Here is a 27487-nt window from a genome sequence, read left to right as displayed (position 1 = left end):
TGTATTGCCAAATTATTGTGATGTACATAAGACTTCACCTGAAGTCACAGCACCGCCCTCCCTGCCCCTCACACCCCCCACACACATAGTGTATATTACACTATATCTGAGATTGCAAGACCCTCTCCTCATTTTTGTATTTGACTATTGGCAGTTTTCAATGGATACAGTTTGCAATATTAACAAGTTAGAATACAATCAAGATAAGTAGTACTCATAAGACAGTGTTTCAGACATGCCATTTTTCTTATCACTGTACACATCCTTCCTTGTATTAGGAACACCCCAAGTCAACCCTCCGGAAACTTGTGAAATCATTCCAACCCACCCCAACATGTTCCTTTCCACTCTCTGCAAACCTAATGGGCAGTAGTAGTGTGGGAGTGTCAATTGCTGGTATTGCAGTCTAGCCTAATAAATAGCCATATACTGCAATTCCATGAAGTGTAAGCTGTGAAAGTATTTGTTACTTAGAAACTAGCAAAGCAGGAGACCAATGATACAATGGAATATAGTAAATGGGGTGGGGTGTATCATCCTTGATGCCTTGCTTAAATGGTTCAACTAGGGAATTTCAATATTAGCAGTGGGGTACTTCTTTAAGCCTGCTCTCTCTACTCTTCTCAAATGACAGACAGGGGATTGACGTCTTGCTCGAGGACTGTACCATTGGTGGGGTGGGGGCTTCCAACATATCGTAATACTGAGTTTCGCTAATAGGAGGGTCACATCTAATAGTTTAGTCAAGGCCATATCTAAGTCTGTGCGAGAGAAGAGGCCCAATACCAATTCTTCCAGAGAATGGTGCAATCGACCCCCTGTAGCCTGGTAAAGTAGATCAGTGATCCTCCCCCCAATAGTCCGTTGGTGACATGCACGACCATAGGACCTGGGGTAGGTCTGCATCTGGAGATTAGCACCGAGAACACAGCGAAGATGGTCCCTGGTAGATCCTGGAAATATGACCTGGAATAAGGTAATACCTATCCAGAATGTTGAACTGGATATATTAAAAGTGACATTTGCAAGACACTTTAGGAGGGTATGATAAAATTTGGTGCCACTCTAAATCATGCAGTTGGCGACCTATGTCACCCTCCCATTATCGCTCAAAGGTCATGGACATTTCTGGTGTGATCCCAGTGCTAGAGATTTGCATGATGAAGCAATTGAACAAGATGTGTACTGTGCCCTAAGGTGTAGAGCGCTTGAGTTACTGCAGTAACTGTGGGTTCCAAGTTCCTGGCCAGCAACAGAACCCTCAGCGATTGTATAATTTGTGCATATGTAAGGAATTGACCAGGACGTACCGCAAATTCTGCCCTGAGGGTGCTGAACAACAGCAATTCACTGGCAGAAAATAAGTAGAAATTCCCAGTTGAATTCTAGTTCCAGATAGATTGGGGGCATAGCGTCATTGAGGGCTACCAATCCAGTAAGTGTGATTGCAAGAGTATAGAGGGACCTATGTCTGTGAAGTGCTCATGATTGCCAGAAAAAGAACAGTATAGTGGATAACAAGGGTGTGGGCGGAGCAACAGAGAAAGAATTTCTCAGGAGAGAATCTCAGAGCTCACCTGGCCCGATTTTAATCTCCCATGGGTAGGCCCGCCTCAGAGAGGGAGTGGCCTGCTAATCAGCACGCCGGCTACTGAAGCTATGGCACAAGATAACATTGTTCAAAAGCCCTGGAGTTCAAAGCCACCAGCCTCAGTGAGGAGTTTAAGGATGGATAGCTCCACTTGTTTGCGGCCCCTGTGCCAAACAAACTCACCTAGCATTGCATCCAAATATCTTAAAAGGGAATGAGGAAGGGCAAAGAAGCTTTACAAAAAATATAGGTGAGGCTGGAGCACGATTGCAAAAAGAACAGATGATGGATTTAACCCAGATTTGGGGGTGAATGTTTGACAATGTTCAGCATTCTGTCCATCTTCTTTTTGTGTTGCTATAGTTGCCTTAAGTGGAACGGTATGCCCAGATGTGGTAGTAATCGGTTAGCTAGTAATATAGTAAGAAATTTAAAGTCAGCAATGAGAATTTTTAAAGGAGGATAGGAGGACCTGTTCATCGAGTCTTTGAGGTTTCAGCATTGTAGAGATGATAGCTTCATTTAAGGAACCTGGGATGTGTCCCTGCTCCAGAGAGGTAGAATAAAGCTGAAACAGTCGGGGTGCCAACTTGCGGGGTAAAGAGAGTATAACATTCCGATGGAAGCCCGCCAGATCTGGGAGTCTGCCCCTGGAGCATATCATGTAGGACTGCCCTGAGCTCCTGTAACAACAAAGGAAGGTCAAGATCTTGCCTAGCTGTCTTAATCAGACATGGCAACGACAGCAAGCTAAGGAAGTCGTCATGCACTGTAGCGGTGGAACAGCTGGAGGTTTATACAGGTCTTTGTAATAGGCAAACAATGCATCATTCATCGCCAATTGAGTAGTCAGTATCCATCCTGTAGGGAGAGCCAAACAGTGAGATAGGACTCAAGAGCAATGGCTTGGCAAGATGCGCCAAAAACTGTCCCGCTCTATCACCTTCGTTGTGAGTCCTCACTCAGTAGGCAGCGTAATCAAAGCAATTACATTTCTCTAGGCTGTTAAAGTAGGAGCTTCTAACATATTTAACTTCTTTTGTTTTATCTGGGTTGGTTGGAAGCAGCTGCTCAAGAGTATCCTGTTGATTAAGCTCTCCCAGCTAACACCCTCCATACCCGAACCGCAAATTTAATTCAGAACCCACGAGTGACTAATTTAAAGGTTTCCCCTCCCGGGGAGGGGGGGTGTGGGCGAGGCAGTGCCCTTGTTTTCAGAAAAATAGTAATCAATATGAATCATGCAGAGATTGACAAAACACTGTGTCTACGAGCACTAATATTTGCCGATGCAATGTCAGAATCGGCGCTAGCCAAGCCAATTCAGTATGAAGGGGGTTATGATCCAACACCGTCCTATGTAGTACAACACAGAATGTCCGGGGTACCCCCAAACCTGGCTATTCTGGAGTGGGTGAGTGAACTGGAGAGTAAAAGGTAGTCCCTCCGAAGCTGGAATTTTAAGCACCAGATATCGCCTAGATGCCATCCTTCCAGCCAAACCTGTAGCATTCTTGATGCTGGTATCGCTATTGGTGTGGGGGTGTTGAATGATCTAAGGACGTATCCAGCACATAGTTAAAGTCCCCCCCGACAGCCAGGTGATCGTGGCCCAGTCTAACAAACAGTGGAGACGGAGGGCCCAAAAGTTAGTTTCACCCTCGTTTGAGTCATAAATACCCTCAAGTACCAGCGGAGAGATGTTCAGCTGGCCTGAAGCAAAACTTAGTGACCATCTTCATCAATCTTGGTAACTTCAACTTCAAAAGGAACTCCAGCCCTGATCCAAAGTACCACCCCAGTGGCACATGCAGAGAAGCTAATACCAAACAATCGACCCTACCATGTTTTGCAAAGTCTGGCGACCGCAGAGCCAGCAAATGGGTTTCTTGCAGAATAGTAATATGTGTTTTCCACTGGCCCACAGATGAATAGATTACCCCTGCTATTCCAGGATACCAATTTATACTGACTTGCGACTGGTATAGTTTAAAATACAACAAGACAGCCCAACAATTACCTGTCTGGCCTGCTGGAGCAGGAATAAGCAAGGACAGTGGCCCTCACACAGTAAATCTGACATCCTAAAGGCAGAAACTGTGTGTTAAAGGAACCCCTGTGAGAAAAGGCCTCTTTTGACATGGTTAGCCCCCACTTTTTTCCTGGTATTTGATGATCTCAAAGTTGTTGCTGCCCAGGACCCCTGATAACCAGATTACCTGGGCTAGATCTGTTTCCCAAAACTGTTGTGCTGCATTGGCACAACTGGTAACACCTTTAGCTGCTACTATAAATAGTACTTAGGTACACAGGGCTTAGGGTACTAAGGGTAGGTCCCCGAGGCCAGCAGCACAGACTGCCACTCCCAAGAGCCATGCATTCACATGCACCCAGCACTGGATTTGTAGGCTGAGTGTCCTGATGCAATTCTAAAATGCAAACCTGACATGGCACATAGCCTGTGTGCCCTGTCCACTACACGCTGCATGCAATACAGGTAAACCAACCCTCCGGCAAGCCTTCCAGCCCTAAAGCAGTGTGCACTATACTGTATGTGTGGGCTTAGATGTATGAGCAGTAGGCCCCTACCGTGGCCTTGCCAAACCTAGGACACAGTAAGTGAACAGGGCAGCCATTTTAAATGCATGTGCTGGACACTGATCAGTACGAGTTTCCCAGCTACTTGATGGTCACTCGGAACCTTGGGCTGTTTGGTATCAAACAACTCAGAATGATAAATTCAATCTGGTACCAATATTGGATTTATTGCAAAATGTACTCGGAGGCAACGTTGAGGTGTCTCCTGGAAAGCTAACTAACACTGGCATGGTTGCTAGCTGATCACAACCAGCCTGCCACCACCAGACAAGATTCTGGAACCCTGGGGTGAGAGCTCCTGCTCTCTGGGGGTCACACCTCCCTCCTCAGGAATGTGCACTGCCCTGCTAGTGAGCTTCAAAGGGCTTACCGCCTTTGAAACCCAACCCTCAAGCCTGCTGCTTGCAGCAAATGGGCACCCCATTGCAAACCCCCACTTTTGACAAGAGCAATGGTGGGAAAACACACAAAGGACAGGAGGAGTGGTCAGCCCCAGCATGCACCACTGCTAAGTTGTTATATGCAAAGTGACCCCTTCATTTCATTTTTCTCCATCTTGCATGGAAGGACAAAAGCCAATCAGATGTAGGGAAGTGACCTCTGCCCACAGGAATTGGTCACTTAGTGGGTGTGGCCACCCTAAGGTAGATGACCCATTGGTCACCACTAGGTACTTCCCTAAACGCCCACCAAATACAGTATTTAGTGGCGCCCCAGACCAGAAATTCAGATTCCAAGGACAAAAGAAGGCCAGCAACAAAGAAGACCCAAGGCTCAAGAACTGACATCCTGCTGCACCAAGTAGAAGGAGCCAAACCCTGTCTGCTGGACCCAGTACTTGACAGTCACCGCTGAGGAGTTGCTCAGAGATCGGACAGACTCTACAAACCCCCAGAGGACCTCCACTGTTCTAAAAATGTCCATAGATCTCCCTTAAGAGTGAGGTCATCACTCTCCTGCAACAAAGACCCGTGAAGTCCAGTTCACTGAGCTGCTGCTGAACAAGGAACCAGATTCTGCAGCCAGACCAAATTTGAGCCAGTGGACCGCAAGGACAAAACCTATCAGTTTGCCAAGTTTGGTGGCACTGCGACCTCCAGTGGCCGAACTGTGCAATAGCCCCAGGTACTGGTCACTCAATGTCAGACACCCAGAAGGACAGTCCACTCAGGACTGAAAAAGGACCAGGAGGAAGCCCCAAACGAGGGAATTCAGAAAACAGGACCTCCCACCATTGTGCCCTTGCTGAACTGCAAGTGACCCTCAAAGTGACCTACCTCCTGCTTCCAAGGGCACCTTTGCACATAGCTCCTGGCCCACCGATTAGCTCTGCACCCAGCTGCCCTGTGCCCCGCACCGACAATCCAGCTGCGACCTAAGGGTTCCCCACCCCTTGTTACCTCAACACTCCAAGGGGGACCCGCCGGACTCACCTTGAAGTCCACCTGCGCAGTACTTTTCCAAGTGGTCCCCTCCGGTGGCCTTGCCCCAGCTCCAACAACTTTCTGCAACTGCTTCTTCTGAAACCGGGTGCTGCCCGAACTGCCCCATTTTTAAAGTATTTCTCCATTGATTCCTATAGTGCGTAATTACGCACAGAACTGAGACATTTTCTAAACTTTAATCATTTATAACTTAAAAAGTACTTACCCGATTTTGATAATCTTGGTTTAAATTTTTTTATACAAATCTGAAGTATTTTTGTATTGGTCTCAAGTTATTCTTTTGAGTGTGAGTACAACAAATGCTTTGCACTTGTCCAAGATTAGCCTAACTGCTCGACCAAGCTACCATAAAAATTAGAGCATTGGGTGGTCTAGTTTTTACCTCTGTAAACCAACTTGTAGTTGCCTGGACCCTCTACACAGTGTGCCTGGTTTTGCCTCCTACAACCACCAACAACAAAACCAAGACCCAATCCCAATACAGAACCACACAAAGACTAGTCCTTCAGCTAAAACCAAGCAAGCATCATGGTGGAGAGGCCGAGGAATTACAGAGCATGCACAATAACCAAAGTAAAGATCAGAAAGAAGCAGCATCTATGCAGAGGGAAGGTGCGTTTAGAAAGATTCAGCCTGATCTGGGCTACACTGGTGGCAGGGGCACAGACTCCTGGACCAGAGACTGTGACTGAAGGAATCAGAGGTAAGGATACTCCGCTTGGGGTCCCAGGTTGGGGGCTGAAATAAGTCCTCTGCCCATTGCGCCATAATCACCGGTGTTTCCACTGCATCTAGGCCCACCCCCCTGGAAGCCTCTTCACAAGAGACACTGGAACCTGATGACGACAGTTGAGGTGAAGCGGATAAATCCTGCAGTGATGCAGTGCTTCCACTTCACATTGCCACTCCTGTTGAGCTTGAAAAGGCAGATGACCCATGCAATGCTGGCTCTGGATAGCAGCCTTTTAACAAATGCTGAGACCCTGGAGGGATTCACACACCCGCCAGTAGGGTGCTCTGGCTTCTTCTTTGGTCCCCTTACAACAACAAGCCTCATCGGCCGTGGGTAAAGGAGGGGCACTACAAGTGCAACTCTTGGCAGAGCCACCCGGCGCTTCAGGAGTTTCTGCTGGACATCCCTGTTGGTCTTGCAAGCACGGCTCAGCTGCATGGTTGAGATGTCTAGACTCAATGCGGTCACAGGAAGTGCGGATCTAAGAAGAAGAGCAGCCGGGGCACCGCTCTGGGTCTTAGAAATGCAATTGGGCCAGTCAGAAGACTCTGATGGGTCTTGCTGTAGCTGCGTAGGACAGGCTTAGGCAGGCCGCACTCAGCTCCTTCAGGCTGTGGCCGCCATATTTGCCAGCTCAGCCATGCCCCCTTAAGACCTTTCCCTCATGAGCAAATATTTGATGCTTCAATAGCTAGCCCTTGAGATGTACACAAGATTCCATCTGGAGCACATCACCAAGCCTTTATTTGGTACACCAGATTCCATATAACACTTTAGTATCCAAGCCTCCTGTTCACCAAACTCCTAGTGAGGCAGTGGCACCGAGCACTTATGGCATACATGGTACTCCATCCGAGCTTCCATTTTTATTTTTTTTATAATTCTTTTTTGACACTTTTGACAATTTAAAGCTTTGAAATCATTGACTCATGCATGACCAGGACTCTCCCTCACATTTCTGCATGATTCATATGCATCAATGACCATAATTCCACCAACTTCTCTCTTTGCAAAAGTGTACCTGGGAGCTCAGTTAATTGATAAGGCATATTCAGTATGTTATGCTTCGACATTCTCCCTATTCAGCAACCATCCCCCATTCTCTGGGATGTTTCTTTGGGCACCCCAGGTCTCATGTAGGTTTTTACAGTGTACCATATAGCTCCTACTAACACTCCACCTGGCTCCAGATGCGGGAGTGGGCTGCCACTACCACTGAGCAATTTTCCTTGTAACAATAACAAGGCCTAATCACAGCAGTAACTTTTCTTCATCTTCATTGTTTACTATATTCAAAACCCAGATCTGTGACTGGGGATGAATGTTTAATTGGTTCTGCATTCCATCCATAATTTCTTTGTTTGCTTTTGTCCTCCCAAGTACGCCGGGTATGCCCAAACGTGGGTCCCGGGCTCACTATGCCACTGGATTCAAGCTAGTCTGGTTGATAAAGGGTGATACCTTGAAACTGGTCCCAGGATGCTTGTTTCCGGCCAGGGAGGACCTGGCCTCACAGTTCGGGCTGGACTGTTCCCATGGGGAACATGGTCAAGGCTGATTTGCATATGGCTGGGTCCAAGCTGGGGTGGCATAGTGAGCAACAGAATTGATGGATTAAACCCGGATCTGTGACTGCAGTGAATGTTTGATTGGTTCTGCATTCTGTCCATCATTTGTATTTGTTTGCTTTTGTTGCCATAAGTGCGCCAGGTATGGTCAGACCTGGGTCCCGGGCTCACTGTGCCACTGGATTCAAGCTAGCCTGGCTGATGAAGGGTGATACCCTGAAACCAGTCCCAGGATGCTTGTTTCCAGTCCAGGGAGGAACTGGTCTCACAGTTTGGGCTGGACTGAATTGCATATGGCTGGGTCCAAACTGGGGTGGCATGGTGAGCAAAAGAAGTGATGGATTAAACCAGATCTTTGACTGAGGTTGAATGTTTGATTGGCTCTGCATTCCGTCCATCATTTGTGTTTGTTTGCTTTTGTCTTACCAAGTGTGCCGGGTATGCCCTGACATGGGTCCCAGGCTCACTGTGCCACTGTATTCAGACTAGCTTGGATGATGAAGGGTGATACCCTGAAACCAGTCCCAGGATGCTTGTTTCTGGTCCAGGGAGGACCTGGCCTGGCAGTTGAGGCTGGACTGGTCCCATGGGGAACAGGGTCAAGACTGATTTTCATATGGCTGGGTCCAAGCTGGGGTGGCATGGTGAGCAAAAGAACTGATGGATTAAACCCAGATCTGTGACGAGGGGTAGATGTTTGATTGGTTCTGCATTCCATCCATCATTTGTGTTTGTTTACTCCTGGAGGCCTGGCATGGCCACAACGGTATGTCGGCTGCTATCTTGGTCTCACTGCAAGTCACGAGTGCTGCTTTTCCACCTCCTCAGCCCTCATAAGAACTGGGGAATCCTAGAATTTAGTTATCCTTTAGAGATAGTCTAGGCCAGGATGATGTAGGATTAGTGGAGCCACAGCAAGGGCATTACAGAGTCCCCTCCACCATGTTGGTTTCTAAGTCATTCTGAGTCCACAGTATTAAGGTTTATTGATTGTCAAACTTTCAGTGCACGCAGATGGGAGGACTTCCTCACAATATAAAAATGGGAAACCTAGAGATTCCTAATAACCTGGGCACTGGGCAATCAGTCTTTAATGGAACGTTGGTCTTACTAAACCTTTTTGATTCTCTGAGTCAACTAGGGTGAGCAGCCAAGGTCTAGTCGAATGGAGGTGGTGTAGAACAAGCCTACACACTGTACAGCACAATTATCAAATTTGCAGTAAAGATGTGGATGTCTAGCCAATGTTGTCAGTACAAAACATTTAATAATATCTTACAATAAGCAAATCTATCTAAAATACAGATGGGAACTCAAGTGATAGAAGTGACACAATATACATTCGAGCTATAATGTAGGCAGAGTACGATAGAGAAGCCAGGGTCTCAGGCTATGCACACTGTATAATGTTCACTATCAGAAACTGGTTGTGAACATCAGCACAGTCCTCAAATTAAAGAGTACAATTCCACAAGTCAGTTATGAAAACATTGCTAAGGTTAAACAGTTTTTCAAGCATATGATGACTAATCAGTAACTCACTTCAATCAGTCGACTGCGAAATAGAGGATTGGGATCCTCCCATCAAAAATTAGTTATTTTATACCAAGACGGTAACATTGAATGTTCACAAGTGCAATGTTCTTGAATAGCTAAACAATGCAGAGACATAGTAGAAGAAATGGCGGTCAATATAGAGCTTTCTTGCTAACCTGAAAGGAAAGGGGCAGTTTGCTTCAGTTTTGAATATTTGTTACTGGATACGTAGTGGTAAGCCTCTTACCTACATTTTGGGGTAGTGGTGTTGGGCACATAGAATGGCGATAGCTCACTACCTCTCACCCCAGAGCACCTCGATCAGAAAAGCTCCTTAGCCAGAGGGGACCATCCTTGATGAAGGAGTCCGACTGCAGTCTAATATAGCGAACACGGTAAACTCTCACAGACAGAAAGGGCTCACGTTATACCGCTCAAATCTCTCTTCGGCCAGCTCACAAGCCAATCAGTCACTGGCCAACTGCAACAACAGTAGGATAATTTGAGGAATTGAAACAAAAAATGAGGTGTTGCAGAGAGAGAGTGACCTCACTGGGCAGCATGGTCTGGTCTCTGGTAAAATGTAGAGAAGGCCTCTAGGTGCAGTGTTCTTGTCTCTGCCTTCATGAGACTTTCTGGGGGCTTGCATGGAGGCAGTGTTTACATCCAGAACAGGTTCATAAAGCCCAAAGAAGCTTCTGCTTATAGGTCCAAGTTCAGGCAGTTGGTCATGACCCTCTGTCAGTCAGAGTCGTTGCATCGTCCAGATTCGAAGGCTAAAGTTGTCCAGGATAGTGCAATTTTTCCATCCGGAATTGTTTTCTCCCCTATATACATTACGTTGTTTATTGCCAATGTGCACAAAACCAGATACAAGTTCTAGGGGCGTTACCCTCGTGTGGATACCTTGTGTGTTCACTCCATACATCCCTGGAAACAGCCAGCAAAGAAAAATACAAGAGGGTCGGGGTTCTGTTCATTGGGCAGCGCCCATCATCCATCTCGGAAACATAGTTCTTACAAAAATAAACTATTGTCAGCAGCTACAGATAACCCTAACAACAGGTGCACTGTGCACATTGTTTATGAAGCCTTACCGCGTGCACACCCTCGGATTACTGCTATCAAAATTGCAAAAAAAATACTTTGAATTTCCGCATATCTAAAAAAAACACGAAAGGCTTCTGCCTCGGGAGCAGCCATTACACACCGAAACAAACATGTTGCCACAAACGAGGGCCTGTGCAGAGAAGATCGAAGACCCATCATCCCTTCAGAATACATAGTGAGGAGACCTATAGGAGGGCCATCCCTCTTACAGCACACAAACCAGTGTTTCCTGAGTGTCACGAGTTTATCGTTTTGAGGGGGTCCCTCATGCTTAGGCTGCCTACATTTTTTTCCGAAAAAAACACAGTAACTTTAGGGCCAAATGAAAATGGCAGAGTTGACACGTGCAAAGGTTGGGGGAGGGGAAGAGACCTTCATCCCTTCAAGGACATCAGACTTAAGCGATTCTACAACATGGAATCCCCCTAAGCGTGAACATCCATCGGAGGCTGCAACCCTGAGATCTCATGATCTACCCGAGACTCCAGGTATGTTTGCGACGTATACAAGACTGCAAGAGATGTTCACCACCCATCCTGTATCCACGACACATTCCTCATGACCTCTGGCCATAGCGCATTACCTCAGATGTTGCAGTTTGTACACAGCATCATTATTGTTTAAAAGCGTACTCTGTTCGTTGTATTTGTTGTATGGCTTACATTCCGACAGCCCCTCCCCAGCCTCTTCCCCTGCTCAAAAAGAGCCTATGAACATAACTCTGGCAAGTCTCAAATCCTTTGGTCCTAAGTATTTCTAAAGAGCTTCAGATCATGTCCGTCAATGGACAACAACCTTTAAGATGCTTTAAATGTTACTGAACTAGCAGCGCGTGATTTAAGTGTTAAGTGACTGCCAAATATAACGAGAGAACAGATATTTTCAGAATCCTAGACATTAGTGATTTTGTATGTATTCAGCAGGGTACTAACTTGGCTTCTGGACTTTGACGATGCTCGTGTTCCCCAGACGAGCCAAAACACTTAGCGAGTAAATGTCTAGACATCCTTCAGTAATTTGATGTTTTAAGAGCATTATTGAATAATGTCTCTTGCCTTGGGACTTTTATCAGTTACTTGTTTTTTTTGTTTTTACCATTTAACCTGTCGTATATTTAGTCTAATGTGGGACATTTGACGTATCTTCCTTTTCTAAGTCTAATCCCTTTCTCTTCCTAGCGGGCGGATCGCTTCCGTACAGCATACAAACTGCACAGAAGCAGCCTTGGCTGCACTCGTACTTTCAGTAAGTGTTTTTACATATTATCATTATTATCTTAATCACATTATTACCTCTAAAACGATACCTGTAATAGAACATGATAAAATTGTGTCCAAACCCATGTTCTAGAATTATGTCCTTTAAGGGCCATCTGGTAAATGCCACAGGAGGTCTAAAAACCACAGCTGATATCATCAAGCAAAGCAACTCTTGGAAAATGGGTTACTGGTTGAGGAGGGTGAAAACCGTCTCAAGCAGCAACCACAAGCTCTGTCGGGGTGAAACACAAGTCCCAAATTAACCTGTGCTTAACTTTCTGGTAGCACAAAGCAGTCAGGCTTAACTTAGAAGTAATATGTAAAGTATTTATGCAGTAGTAATAAAGTGAAAATACAACACCAGAAAAAAAATCAATCATTAGAACCAGATATATGCAGTTTTAAAGATTTAAGTGCAAATAGTGCCTAGAAGCACAAAGTGTCAACTGTGGTTATCTCGTTGCCCCAGACTAGGACAAAGTCACAAATTCAGTCCTACTGCAATGGATTGCAGGCCGGATACATGGACCAAGTTAAGCCTGCCTAACAAGAGTGTCTTAAATCCTGGTTGCAGACCATTGCAAGATCCTGCTTCAAGGATGCGTCATGCAGCACAGGCGATGTGAAGTCCTGGTGTTGTGGATATACATCACGAAGCAGCAGTTCCAGGAAGCTGCGAGGCTGTGTTGTGAGGTCCTGTGTCATTGAAGAGGATGCTGCCGACAAAGGGCTTGCAATACGAAGGCCTGGGTCAGAGATGCATCACACACCAGCTGGTTCCGCAGAAGTTTTGGGGCTTGTGATGCGGAATCCTGCACTGTCGTTGAGGTTGCCATCAAGAAGAGGCTTGCGACGCGAAGGCCTACGTCGAGGGTGCATCGTGTAGAAGCGGTTTTGATGAGGCTGTGATGCAAAACCTTGTGTCAGAGATGCATTGCATAGGGGTTCCAATGGAGAGTGTTGTGAGGCGATTCCATTGGTTATACTGGGACCACACGGGGCTGGCAGAGCACCTTCAGGCCCACTTCCCAGAGTCCAGGACTGGGGTGGCACCATTTTGGGGGATAGGACTCACAGCAGACAGAGTCTAGGTGCTGAGTTCAAGGTGGTTGGAGCCTTCTGTCCACGTGGCTGTGGTCAGAAGACCAGCCAACTAGCGCTCGGAATCACTCTGATGGTCCAGGGTTCAAGATGCAGGTCCAGTCTTTCACTCAGGTAGCACGGTAACAGAGTAGCAGCCCTTCTGACAGAGCAGCACAGAAGTCCTTCTGAGTTTTCCACTGGTCCAGAGGGTTACTGAAGAGTTGGGTTTGAGAGTCTACTATTTGGACTTTGAGGAGGTGCTGTCTGTTAGTCGGTAGAGGATCAGTGAAGACACGATCACGGTTAGCCAGCGGCAGGTGGGTAAACTGTTGGCTGACAGAGGGTGGGTAAGGAGGTGCTGACCGCTAGCAGAGAGAGGTTCGGTGAAGAGGTGCTATTAGCAGACAGAGGATCAGTGAAGAGGTGCTATTAGCAGACAGAGGGTCAGTGAAGAGGTGCTGACTGCTAGCAGAGAGAGGGTCGGTGAAGAGGTGCTATTAGCAGACAGAGGGTCAGTGAAGAGGTGCTATTAGCAGACAGAGGGTCAGTGAAGAGGTGCTGACTGCTAGCAGAGAGAGGGTCAGTGAAGAGGTGCTGACTGCTAGTAGACAGAGGGTGGGTAAGGAGGTGCTGACCGCTAGCAGAGAGAGGGTCAGTGAAGAGGTGCTGACTGCTAGCAGAGAGAGGGTCAGTGAAGAGGTGCTGACTGCTAGTTGACAGAGGGTGGGTAAGGAGGTGCTGACCGCTAGCAGAGAGAGGGTCAGTGAAGAGGTGCTGACTGCTAGCAGAGAGAGGGTCGGTGAAGAGGTGCTATTAGCAGACAGAGGGTCAGTGAAGAGGTGCTGACTGCTAGCAGAGAGAGGGTCAGTGAAGAGGTGCTGACTGAAGAGCGCCTCCTCAGGCGCTTCTTCTTAGCTTACAGATGGACTTTGAGGAGGTGCTGTCTGTTAGCCGTAGAGGATCAGTGAAGAGACCATCACTGTTACAGCTGTTGGCTGACGGGGTGAGTAAGGAGGTGCTGACCGTCAGCCACCAGAGGGTCGAGGGTGGGGTGCTGACTTAACCGGAAGAGAGTCCGTGAAAATGCGTCGATTGTTAGCTGGCAGAGGGGGCCGACAAGACGCTGACCATTAGGGGCAGAGGGCAGTGAAGAGCATCGCCTCACAAAGCGTCCTTTAGGTAAAAGGTATAATACAACGAAAAAAAAACATAAAGCGGACATCTTCGAAACCTTATTATTGTTATGGTTTAAAAGAATACTTTCCGGCAAGACCTTCAAAGATAATTGGACGAGCCGAGGCGATCCACGGAAACGGCTGTGTCCACACGCGTGCGATAACAGAAGAAGAGCGGAGATTAGGTCATTAGCAAAAAACGAAGCTTCTGAGCGGTTTTAGAACAAAGTAAACGTCCAATTATGTATGGCTTGGCGGTTGTGTGAGTTGAAGGCACTGCTACCTGCGAAATCAGCCGGCTTTTAGAGACGTGCATCAAAAAAAAAAAAAAAAAAAAAAGTCCAGCTCAGATGTGGGCCTTGGATGCCTCGCAGGACAAAATTGCTTGGCGTTTATAAGCAGATATTAAGCCAACACTGCGCTCCGACTCTTTCTGCGCGTGAGTCTGGCACGGCACCTGTTTGTTTGCCTCGTTTGATGTCGTGTTTTTCAGCGCTTTCGGATTGCGCAGACTTAAATCAGCAGTCGCGGACGAAACAAGTTGTGCCCTACATAAAGGGCAGACAACACAGGGCCTCTGATGGACAGGCACCGGGACGGAGTCGGTTCCCCACTTTATTCTGAGGGCGTTTGGAGTGGAAACAAACCAGCGAAGATGCTCTTCATTTTACATATATTGGCAAGAGACCCGCGTGAATTTGCGTCAAAGACGGGGTCACAGACTTACATTGTAACTTCTATCATTGTCTGGCGATTTCATGTGTATTTTTGGGATGACGGGGAAAAATGTTTTCTGAGAAAATTGCATGCTTTTAAAAAGAGCTGCGTTGGATGTCTTCTCGGAAAGGTGTCTCTTAGTAAATTGTCGTGTTTATAAAGATGTAAGGCAGTTGAATAATTTTCTTTTTTTCACATCTCCAAAAAGCTTCGATGAAACTTTTTGTATCTTTACGGACAAAAGCTGTGGGCTGTGAGTAACAAAAGTCTCACCTTGCATGCTTTTTTTGCCTTCTCGATTCTGCTGACCTCTCTCCCTATGAGCAATGCTTTAAATACACGTATACGTTACTGGTATTTACTATTCAGAGCACGGGTTTGGACCAGAACAGTGGCGGTGCTGCCACATGAACTGTTTGCAAAAGTGCTGACAAGTGCAGGTACTATCCATTTCAAAATAAAGAAGTGCCAGGACTAAGTACTAGGCAGTACTTTTCCATGTAAAACACTGCCTGCGAGAGGTACACTTTGTATCATGTAGGCCAGGCTCTGTTGGTTGAGGATCTGCAGTTTCTTTGGGGTACTAACCTCCTCTAACTGGTCATGTTGAAGTGCTAGTTGGTAGCTAACAACAGTTTTTGTACACTATGTTGGTGACTTTAGCCTCCTTCATCTGCCCCCGGCATGTGAACTCATACTGTCTCTCGTAACAAGAGATCCACCTTGTGTGTTGAATGGATACATTCCTGTAATTCAGAGCACTGCTAAAATTGACAATATCCAAATAGGGTGTGGTTTTTGTCCATCTGGAGGTGCTCGATGGAGTACACGGACTACCCAACAAGCTAGGGATCTCCAGAAAGCTCTTGGAACAGTGCTGCAAAAATGCTCTAATTTCTGAGTGGCCATACACTTTCAAAACTGAACAATGCCCTTTTTTGATTGGAAACAGTAGCCAATCCATAGTGCTGAGCCTCTTTTTAGGAGGATTCATGTGCCAGGACTGTGAATCCTCTTGAGAGCAGGAGAAAATATGAGATTTTTAGAATTTGCATTAGTCATGTGCCCGCTTTTTCCCCTCAAGCCTTACCTTCTTCAGTCTCTCTTGCTTGCGTGCGAGTTCACCTAAATTAAGGAGAAGACATTGCCAGCTCAGGACCAGCCCGGGCAGCGCCCTGAGGTCTGTGGAGCTCCTTACTGATAGGATAGTGAAACCTCAGGTTAGAGGTTAAACTCTATTAATGCAATGTTCAGGTTTCCAATGCAGTGGTCAGGACTTCTGTGCTCATACTTTCTGCCAAACGAAGAACTCTTCAGCTGGGAGTGCTAATTCCTCCTTCGGGAGATTCTTGGTAAAGGGACGCCTCGCACCGAGAGCCACCTGTGGATGTCAGTCTTTAGCACCTCTCCTCCTTGAAACTGACACTTTGCTTTGCTTGAGTGGTTCATTTAGCATGGGCCATGACCTTGCTTTCTTTGCTGCTGAGAATGTAGGCAACAGTGCATTGTAGCAATCATACTGAATGTGATACAAAGTAAAGTGCCAGAACCCCATCACCAAAAACTGCCCTTTGGCTCTCAAAGATGCTACTAAAAGGCCAATAGGATGATATTGACCAGAGAAACCCATTGTCCCTTTCTTTTCTACTTCGGCTCCTTAATGAAAGGGTCTTGCTCATTCTTTTTTCTCTGCCTGCATGGTAGCCACTGTCCATGTGATTAGTTTGATTTAGGGTCACATTCGTGCAGCGATTAAACCTACATCATTCTGGTCATATTTGTAGCATCAAACTGTCTCTTTACTTTTTAAATTAACATGTATTAAGAGACACGTTTTGTTGGGATGGGAATATGGGCAGAGACAGGCATGCATGGCAACATGTTGGGTAATTTATCACACGGGAGCAACCTTTTTTTGAGCTGGAAATTATTAGGGTCCCCTCAACTTTTCCCAGGTGACTCAGCAGAGCCTTCTGAAGGAGGGATCACTAGAGGTGATGCTTTATCAATTGGTCGGGGGAGATTACAGCGTGGCCCTGTCACTGCAGGGTTACCTGTAAGACTTAAGACATAATTGCACTTTTGAAGAACTTGTGCTGCTCTAGGAGACCTAAATGTCTGACCATACAGACTCCTCAAGCAGCAGGGGATGCTTTCAGAAGTGGGTTTGGTCATGGCAGAATTGGAAAGGCCCAGACAGTATCTCCCCTTTGTGAGCACTGTGCACATAATTTTAAACCCAGTCAGAAGGAGATGCATCTGTAAACGTAAAAGTCTTTTTGGTGAGCGATTCTTTTGAGTACCCTTCGGTGTTGAAAAATTCATGGATTTCATTACATACTTACATTACATACACTCCTCTTCTGGGTTACAATTTGGTGATATTCCGTGAACGTTCTGGAAAGCTAGTAACGGTGCCTGTGGCATGCATTATCTGTGGCCAGAGGATGTATTGAGGCCTTCGCGCAACTGTAAGAAGTTTGTGTGCTTGCTATGTGCTTGTTCTCTAAAAGGAAAATGGCTTTTGTGGCTATTATTATGTGCCTGAGCACTACTTTTTTCTGTGCTGTAAGAAATTGGGTTTATTGGCTGAGGGAGTGTGAAGCCCCACACAGGCAACAGCTACAGTCCGTGTCAGGGTGAGCCACAAAAAGTCACCAAATTAACCTGTATATCACCCTCTAGTAGCATGGCACAAAAGCAGTGAAGCTTAACTTAGAGGGAATGTGTAAAGTATTTATGTAGTACTCAAACAGTAGTAAAGTAAAAACACAACACAAGAAAAATACCACACCAATTTAGAAAAATAGTGTACATTTGAATTGTTACACTAAAACAAATCAAATCCAGTTAGTAGAACCAGAGTTCTGATTTTTTAAAAGTTTTAAATAAAATCTAGTGCCAAATAGATAAAGCACCATCCGCAGGTGACTAGTCACACGAGACTGGGTTAAAGTCAAAATCTAAGGCTGACCGCCATGGAGCACAGGTCGGACACAAGAGATGGAGTGGCCCACTTACCTTTGGACTAAGAAGACATTTCAGAAGAAGTTCTTGAGAAGGTAGAGGCTCAGCTTGACAGGCAGCAGGCTGTATCTGAGGACAAGTCGTCACTGGGAGGGAGGGTTCACTGGACAAAATCTTGGTGAAGCAGACATCAATAGCAGGAAAAGCTCCAAGCAATTAAAAGCTGGATTTTAGGGCTGAGGAGGTAGTCGCCCCGCTGAGGTATTTTGAGTTCCAGAAAAACGTATAAGTCTGAAGGTAACATTTTTCCAGGCACAACAATGACTTGCACCCCATCGATGATGACGACCTCTGTGGCCTGAAAATCCAGCTTAAGTGTGGGTTGTGTCCAGCCTGGAATTATATGTCAAAATACCTTGCTTTACAGCACACACAAAAGACCTGACACCCCAGATATTTTGGAGTCAAACCCAGGAAGGGCAGGGGAGTAGGCCAGGTTTTGAATCTCCCCCTCCACACACAAACAGTGTCAGTGAGGATAAAATGTGGCACTCTCACAGCCCAATCAGATCCCTTCTGAACCTGTGGAAGCCCCAGAAAGACTGCCCTGTAGCTTGAAGGACTGCCCTGCTGCCCAAGGAAGGAAGACTGAACCTGCTACGTGAACCCAAGACCCCCAGACTTAACTCCAAGTGCTCCACCAGCCCCCTGTCACATATAAGCTCCATTTGTTCCCATGTCTGGGAGAAATATACATACTACAGCAGAAGATATATTCACAGTCATGTGACCCAGGGCCCTGGCAGTAAGGCACACTGGTGTAGGCCCAGAAAATGCCAAATGTCGAAAATTGATATTTTCAGAAGTATAACTTAAAATCCAACTGTACCATTAAAGAGGATTTTAATTTATAACTAGACTGGGTTGCCTAAACACCCAAATGGAATTAAGGAGCAGCAGTGGAATGTTCTGCAGTAGTGCTAAAAGGTCTCATTGTCACTCTGATGCTGTTTGTGAGACAGAAAGATACTCTCTCTCACTTGCACATCTGAGCTTGATGCTTATACACTTGACATCTGCATAGCATGGAGTTCTGAAAGCAGGCACACTGCTCTGGCTACAATGTTCATAGAATCAAGACAAATGGAGGACTATGAGGTGCATCTGTAAGGCTATAACATTGCCTTTTAAAAAGTTACTCTATGTCAGCAACTCCCATTCTTGCCCGTTTGGTATTGTTCTACTCATTTGACAGCATAACTACCATCCACAAATTGTCATGTGGATTATGGGCCTTCTCTAATTATCTACGTTTTTTGGTGCACAAATACATAGCACCCTACTGCCCCTATGATTGTGGGCAGGTACTGTGACCAACCCTATGCAGGCAACCAACCCCAACCGGCCTTTGGCGGTGTGCTGCGCAGAGTTAGTTGCAAGGCCTGGCCTGAAGCCAACCCCCTGCACCACCCCACTGGTGCAGCCCTCCACCCCAAGCCACTTCAGGCCTCGGGGACACCATCTCCCGGGGTCTTTTTTTGAGGGAAGGGTTGTTTGTGGCCACTCTCCCCAACTTGCTTCGGGCCCTGGGACCTCATCCTTGGGCCGTTTTAGGGGAGTGCCCAATGACACCCTCCCTTAGCCAATAGTGGCCTTGGGAAACCCATCCCCTGGGGCCTTTGGCCTTTTATAAGGTGAGGCGGGCATGTGCCCCCCTCTCTCCCTCCCCCCACCCCCAAGCAATGAAGGCCCTGGGGACTGCATCCTTGGGGCCGAATTACATTATTAAGGGGAGGGGGCAGATGGCCTCCCCTCCCGAGCCTTAATAGAACCCAGGGATCCCATTCCTGGTGCTTGATTGCAGTAAAAAAGGCTCGTTGGGTGTGTAGCCCTCCTTCCTAATCCCATTGTGGCTTTGGGGCCCCCATCCCAGGGGGCATCTCTTATTTTTAGGTGGGTACCCACCAAACAGCATGTCCAACAGGAGCAGCTGTTTTTAAAGCTCCCACTGAGTGAGAGTTGATATGCCTTCCCTACCCGCACTCCTGGAAGCAGCAAAGGGATGTTTTCTCCCACCCGGTAGGAGCTTTAGAAATGCTTCTTCTAGGCACAAGCAAATGTAATGTGGGCAGGGATACTTCTGTGTCCCGGGGCTGGACTCCAAAGGACAGAGTAATTGAGCCTGACTTGGGTCTTTATAGGCTAAGGGAGGGGGGCCACGCGCCTCCCCCCGTTTCAGATTCAGTTTGTCCCAGGGAGATGGGGATTTACAAAGCCTATTAAGGCTCCAGGAGGGGGACCGCATGCCCCCTCCCCTTAGCTGGTGCTATGGTGTTATAGCCCTGGGGATGGGGTCCCCGGGGATTCCTGGTTGTTTAGGGAGGGGTTCCAGCCCCTCTCCACACCCCCAAAAGCAACATTTCTGTGCACCCCAGCCCAATTCAGTTTTTTTTTAATAGCTAGGCAGCTTGTGCTTTTAAAAAAAAAATGTGTATGTGTATATATATATATATATATATATATTTTTTTTTTTAATCAGATCTAGTTTTCTGCCAAATTTGATGTAACTTGTTCAGCTGTGTGGGCTGTAGCTGTGTCTAAAGTTACTTTGGACAAATGAATGGGAAACACGTTTTGGGTCCCTCCCCTTTCTCTAAGCCCCCATTTTATGGTTCATTGGACAATGTTCCAGGAAGAAGTGAAATTGAAAAAATATATTTTTTAGCTAGTTTGGAAAGATTTAAACAAACCAAAGAATGTATTATCTGATAGACAATTCTAGGTGCAGATTTGTTACCTTACAGTTTTCCCCAGGTCTCAGTCTGGATCTGGAGATTTTTCATCATACAGTACCCCTGCGCGCTGTTAGGTGGGGGTCAGTCAACTACGCGCCTGTCATTTGTGTAGTGGACGCCTGATATGATATCACAGGTCATATATAGGCACCACCCCAGTGCGCTGACGTCAGTTCTTTTCTTTCTGTGCCAGCCTTCTCGGAGATCCAAAGAACTACCCCCACAGTCACTTTTTGACTGGCCTTTTCAACGTTTGTCGAAGATTTTTAGACTTTTGGTTCATTGAGATGTCGAAGGCTTCAAGCTCAATGACTCCTGTCATCGGATGATGTCCGTGATGGATCCACACCTCGTGTGTCTTTGGTGTTTGGAGCGCAACTACCACCTGAAGTCGTGCTCCGAGTACCGGGCCGTGAACCCAAAGGCTTTGAGGGAGCGGTCCCTAAAGCTTCTTGTGGCCCGTCGCTCGGTCAAGAGGAAGCTCCAGAGACCGCTCGCGGAGCCCACACTCTTAGTCCCCCATGCAAAATCTTTGAGATGTTCGGGTAAACATAAGAAGAAGTCAAAGAAGATAAGCGTTCTTCAGCTACACCCCGTCGGTTGGATGACATGACGTGGGACAAGGCGCATCATCGCTTTAGGCCTCCATCCTCGGAACCTACTTGTGGGTCGGCTCCGCGCCTTCCCAAGTTTCCGGGAGCTACGCCTGATCAACTCTGCAAACTCTATGAGGCCATGTGCCTCATTTTTGGGCACTCCAACCCTGTTTGTGCGCCTTTGGGCCCTGCGGGGTCAGAAGTGGCCCCCTTGGGTTTCACGGATTCAGCTTCGACTCCGGGACCCACCCAGTGATCAGTTTCCAGATCTGCACCACCGTCGGTCATGCCACTGCGACCTTCCCCGACTCTGGTGCAGACGTCGACGCTCCTGACGCCGGCCAGACCCGCAGATTCTGTTGACCCCATACTTGTCGCTGACTCCGATACAGAGTGACGTTGCTTGACACCGATTCCGGTGGGGATCTTGCTTTCTCAGTAAGATCCAGACCATTATTTGTATTGGTACAGGTATGGTGAAAGTATGTAGGGGTCGCTGGATCCTTTAGAATACCAGCTTTATGACTCCATGGACAGGGCTCAGGACTTGGTTGAAGCCAGTGGTCTTTACACTTCTCCTGATGCTGGCATGGTGTCTCCCCCTACCATGACTATGGAGGAGGGAGCGTCCTATTCAGTGATGGTAAGAAGAGCGGCCGAGGTCTTGGGCCTTGAGCTGCTCTCTGTGGCCATCTGAACTAAGCTCCTACTGAGGTGCTTCAGCCTGGGGCTTCCACTTCAGAACCATTCTAGCCCTTTAATGAAGACCTCACTGATGTTCTACTGGGGACTTGGCCCAAACCCAGCACAGGGACTCCTGTTTTTTTTTTTTGTAAACAAACTTTATTAAGTTGTATGCAACATAATCAGGCAATCTACACAGTTACCTAGTTAAGCCAGTGCCAATTGTCTTGAGTTATTGATAAGCAGGAGTGCAACTTCTCAAAAAGCAAGGTAAAACAACACCTATGTTACGGTAGTCCTAAACCCCCTTCCCCCCTTTTCTGGTGGTGTAGCCAACTAGTCAGTGAGTGTGTTGAGTACCCCTTCTCTCTGGAGCCTTCCAGGCATGCGTTATTACCATGCATGATCGGAGGCTGGGTGTCATACTTATAACTAGAATCCTTGATGAGACCATGCCTAAGCTATATCAGTTCAGGGGGCACCTTGCACAGGAACATCTTCTTGGGAGGAAATCGTCGGGAAGCTGTTCGGGTCTTGGAGAATGTCCACCAAAGCCTCCCATGTTCGTGCTGTCTCCCTGATCCCAATGCTGCGGCCCGCCTCCCTCATTAAAAGCCTTCCCTCGCAGCTTGCCCACTTCTCTAGTTCTCTACACCATGTAAGTACCCTAGGATCCCTGAAAGATTTCCAACACCGGGTAATTTCTCTTTTGACTAAGATAAAAGCAAGGTCCTGGAATTTGCTGGTGGTTTTAGTCTTGAGTAGAGGAAACCAGCCCAGAAAACAGTGACCCGGGGTGTAAGTAATCTCTTTTTCTAAAATTTTTGTAAGCGCCCCAGTGACCTCCCTCCGATACTCCCTCAACTGCGGGCACTACCACATCATGTGGAGCAGATCCGCTCTTCACACTGCAGATATGCCGTGTCGGGCACCTGGAAGTATTTATGGAGGTGTGCTGCTGTGAGGTAGGCTCGGTGCAGAATGTAGAAATGTATAAGTTTAAATCGAGTGTTCATCAACAGTTTGGGAATCTGCTCATTATCACGTCCCAATCCTTCTTGCCTATCAGGATGCCCTAGTCTTCTCCCCATCTGTTTCTCCATGTCTCTAGGGGATGGAACGTATCTGCTCCTGTGACTCTATAAAGGCATGTTACCTTTTTGAAGGCACCGGAGGAAAGGGCTATATTGACAACTAGCATGTGGTGGAGGTTCAACAGTACCATTTTGCCCATGTTTTCTGATCGCTTCTGAAATTGCTCTATATAACAAGAAGTGCCTCTGGTGTAGGCCAAATTCCTCCTGAAATTCCTTGAAGGGATGGAGTTCCCAGGTGCAACAGAGGTCCCCGACAGTGGTTGCCCCCGCAGCCACCCAGTCTTCCAGGGCTCTTCAGTCTCCACCATGTGCGAGCACCAGCACACAAAGGGCTTTTGTATGCATTTTTCACAGGCAGTATCTCCAGCATTGTGTGACCATTCTGAAGTCCACTGGTCCTGTTATCGAGGAGAAGTACTTGCACAAGCTCCTTGTGCGATGACACAAAGGGACCCACTTCTCGTTTGGGTATTCGCCTGCACGCCAGCCAAGCCACCAACCACTGGAGCTGCGCTGCTAAACAGTATGATTCAGAGTCCGGCACTGCCAGGCCTCCTTCCAGGGGTGGACCCCTCAAGGTTGTGAGGCGACCCTGCGACAGCCCCATCCACAGAGGAAGGCAGGTATCAAGATCCCTGAATACTGTTTGAGTAATCCAAATGGGAAGCGTCCTGAAGAAATATAGGAGCCGCAGTAGCGCTATAATTTTCAATAAGGCTATTCTGCCCATCACTGATAGCAGCATTTTCCAAAAGTCCATGCATATCTCAGGGATTGAGTCTTTGCTCCAACGTTCCCTTCCAGGATATCTAATCGATCATGGTAGATTTTAACACCCAAAAAGAGCAAACATCTGGGCTCCCATTTAAGCTGCTGAAGCTCCTCAGGAGGGCAGCCATCTACCGCTAGGCAGAAAAGACGGGATTTCCACCAGTTTACTCAAAGCCCTGCTAGGGAGCCAAAGTGCCCCAGCATCGACCTGGCCCAGTCTAAGTCCACTTGTGTGTTCTGAAGGAAGACCAATAGGTCGTCTGCGTATAGGAAGATTCTATGTGTGCGACCTTGAGGCCCGTGAAGTACGCTTTCGAGCACGGCCCGGCTGCCAAAGGCTCCGTGGCCTGGACAAAAAGCAGGGTGGACAAAGGACGTCTCTGGCGGGTGCCCCATGCCTACCCGTAGCTGTCTGAGTTAGTGCAGCCCGTTCTAACCAATGCGGTGGGATTAGTATAGAGCAATTTGGTCCATTTCAGGAAGTTCTGCCCATGCTGCTTGTGGTGCAGTACTTCGTACAGATACCCCCACTCCAGGCTATCAAATGCCTTCTAGATGTTCACAGCGACCAATGCCGCTGTGTTTGGATTATACTCTCCCGTCTCCATGAGGGCCAAAAGCCCCCTTATATTTAGGGGTGTGTTGCGGCCAGAATTGAAGCAGACTTAATCAGTGCGGACAAGCTCCTTCATGTATGGGAGGAGACTAGTTGCCGGAAACATGCTCAGGATTTTATAATCCACGTTCAGCATGGGTAGTGGTCTGTGTGCCGTTTTGGTCATGTGCTGGTCTTCCTGTTTTTAACAAGGGAATAATTACTGCCTCTGTCATTGTGAGTGGTAGGGTCTCTGAGGCTCTGGCAGCATTATACAGGGTCCCCAGTTATGGGGCTAGTTCATTAGAGTAGGTGACATAGAATTCAGCTGGAAGGCGGTCCATCTCCGGGATCTTGCCTCTTGCTAGTGCTTTAATTGTTGTTTTAATCTCCTGTGTGGTAATGTCCTCCCCCCCGAGCTCTGCGGCCTCCTCCAGGGACAAGCTCGAAACAGGCATATGTGATAGAAAGGCATTGACCCTGTTTGCTCATGCTGTATTGTACTTTCATGAAGTTTTGGAATAGTATTGAAAGAAACAGTTGTTAATCCCTTCCTGACTATAAATGTGATCTCCCCATCCGCCTCCATCTCTATTATAGGGGTCCCGTGCTTCGACGGTTGGCCAGCCAGGCATGCATGTGCTCCATATAGCTCCGTTAGCTGAAGCAGCACAGTCTCTCGACTCAGACCACTACCTTCTCCCTATGTTCCAGAAGAGTCTGGTGTAAGTCAGGGTGATTAGAACTGTGCTTCTCAAGATCTCGAAAGGCTCCGCTGTCAAAATTTCACTCAGTAAAGTCCCTCTCATTCCTATATAGAGGACGCCATACAGTGCCCTGCATCACTGCCTTGAACGTGTCACACTCCTTTTGGAGGGAGGTAGCTGTCCCACCGTTGTCCTCAAAGTACTGCACTATCTTCTTTGGATGCCTGCTCTAAAGGAATGGTCCTCCAGGGACTCCGGTTTTAGCTGCCATGTGGGGATCCGGGCTGGAGGCCGATTCCAATTCTGATGCACTAAGATCGGGTTATGATCAGAGATTGTGCAGGCCAGATACTCTGATCTGGCTATGCACATCTGGGGTACAAAGGAATGTGTCCAGTCTCACATGCAGTTCATGTAACCAAGAGAAAAATGAATATTCTTGTGCCTGTGGATGTGTTTGTCTCCAGGCATCCGCCAGCCCCCATTGTATCTGCCAGTCTGAGAATGTTCTGGCCATTTTAAGCATTGGTGAGTCAGGCAAGGAGGGATGAGATCTATCCAGGTGTGGGACCGTGACACAATTAAAGTCCCCTCCGATTGTTGTGTGTGATGTATAGAGCTAAAGTGCCTGATAGGCATGCAAGAAAGAACCTCTGATCAGAATTAGGGGCATGGTTATGGTAATGTCCCGCCCCTCCAAACTACCTATAATGAGGACAAATCTACCGTCCGGATTGGTCAGCTGTTTGGTTAGTTGAAAGGGTACTCCCGCTTTTACTCAGATTAGTAGCCACCTGGCAAAGGCCTAACATTTGGTATAGTAGAGCTGACCTCTCCATCTCCTCTGTAGGGCCTGTCCCTCTTTTTCTGATAGGTGTGTTTCCTGAAGTGCCAATTGTATATGCCACCTGTTTAAGTATGCCAACACTTTATATATTTTAGACATGGTATACATTCCCCTGATGTTCCATGAGAGGAATCTATATGGTGTGGATGTAGTCATTAATGGTATTCTGCAGTCATTAGTTCCCCCCCTTAATCCCCCTCCCCACATCGATTTGGGTGTCCAGCAAGAACTGAAGGAATGACACATGTGTGACTCTGACTCTCTAGTTTCCAACTATAACTGAACCTAACTTTTGCCCAGTCCCCAGGACAAGCAGGGCTTGGCCCCTCATCCAAAATGAAGCAAAACAAGCGTCATCTGCAGGGTCCCTACAGATTATACAACAATCGGGACAAGCTCAGGTGGTGAGAGGCCCTCCACCCTCAGGCCTCCCATCCAGCACTCTTAATAGTTGTGGTTTCACCATTGTCAGGGGGGTGACCATCAAGTCCCCTCATACTTATCCCCTAACTTCAGTAAGTGTTAACTTAGCTCTGTACGTCTCTCTGGGGTCCTCCGCTTTGGTCTCACAGCAGTCAAATAATGTCATCTGATGTGCCGGGTGTAATATGGGGTAACTGCAGGCTGGAAGTTTTGGAATCACTGGGAAGCCTGTGCGGTGTAGAGTCATCTACAAGCCCTCCAGCCAGTGGAAAAGAAGGGGCTGTGCCAGTGCTTTCTGAGAGAGAGGCCACTACCTCCATGGCTCATCTCTTTTCTAGCTGTGCTTTTCCTGTGTTGGAGGGGGTGATTTGAGGAGGCTCCTAGTAGACCTTTCTTTGGTCTGCGATTTTTTTGTAACTTGTGTTTGCCACTTGGGCACAGCTGTGGATGGAGGTCTAGCCATTCCCAGACCTCTTGTGGGGAGTTATATAAACAGGTACCTTCAGCAGTAACCCCCCTTAGCCTCCCCTGAAAGAGCATTCCGTATTGTAGTCCCAGTTGCCGCAGCTTCTGTTTAGCCCCTTGAAATGTGGCATGCCGTTGCTAAACTTTGCTGGAGAAATCTGGGTAGATATGCACCTTAATATTGTTCACTAGGATGTTGCCTTTTCGACATGCTTGGCCCAGTATATAGTCTTGGTCCTTGTAGAATAATACTCTGGCTATTATTGGCTGGGGGTGTGCTCCCAAAGCAGGCGCCGGTGTGGGTACCCTGTGGGCTCTTTCAAGAGCCTAGAAGGGGGAGAGGCTGTCCTCCAGCAGCTCTGTTTTAATCTAGGTCTCCAGGTAGGTATTCATGTTGTTTCCTTCAATGTGTTCTGGTAATCCCACCACGCAAATATTGTTCTGGCTGAATGTGTTCTTGGCGTCCTTGGCTCGTAGCTCTAGAGTACGGATCTTGGATTCCATGGTGGTGAGTTTTCCGTTCATTGCAGCTAACACAAGGAAGATGTCTGTAAGTTCTCTCTCTGTTGTAATGACCCTTTCTGCCAGCCAGCGATGATCATCTCTGAGTAGCCCCATGTCCTCCCCTAAGGAATCAGTTTTGGTTTTGAGCGCCTTGCGGGAGGCTGTTATGGCCTGTAGGATGTCCTTGAGTGCGTGGTGCCCAGGTGGGCCCAAGGCGGGAG

At 47.4% G+C, this 27487-nt stretch overlaps 1 protein-coding gene across 1 annotated transcript in view; it reads left to right on the top strand.

Moving 5' to 3' along the window:
* The window catches only part of TDP1 (tyrosyl-DNA phosphodiesterase 1), a 787135-nt gene that overhangs the window by 333798 nt on the left and 425850 nt on the right, over nucleotides 1-27487 (top strand). The window contains exon 12 of the mRNA XM_069208192.1: nucleotides 11760-11826. Coding sequence (XP_069064293.1) covers nucleotides 11760-11826 — 67 coding nt within the window. The remainder of the gene's footprint in view (nucleotides 1-11759; nucleotides 11827-27487) is intronic.

The sequence above is a fragment of the Pleurodeles waltl genome, chromosome 9 (assembly GCF_031143425.1).
Source record: "Pleurodeles waltl isolate 20211129_DDA chromosome 9, aPleWal1.hap1.20221129, whole genome shotgun sequence".
Taxonomy (NCBI): domain Eukaryota; kingdom Metazoa; phylum Chordata; class Amphibia; order Caudata; family Salamandridae; genus Pleurodeles; species Pleurodeles waltl.
This window is presented reverse-complemented; position numbering and strand designations above follow the sequence as displayed.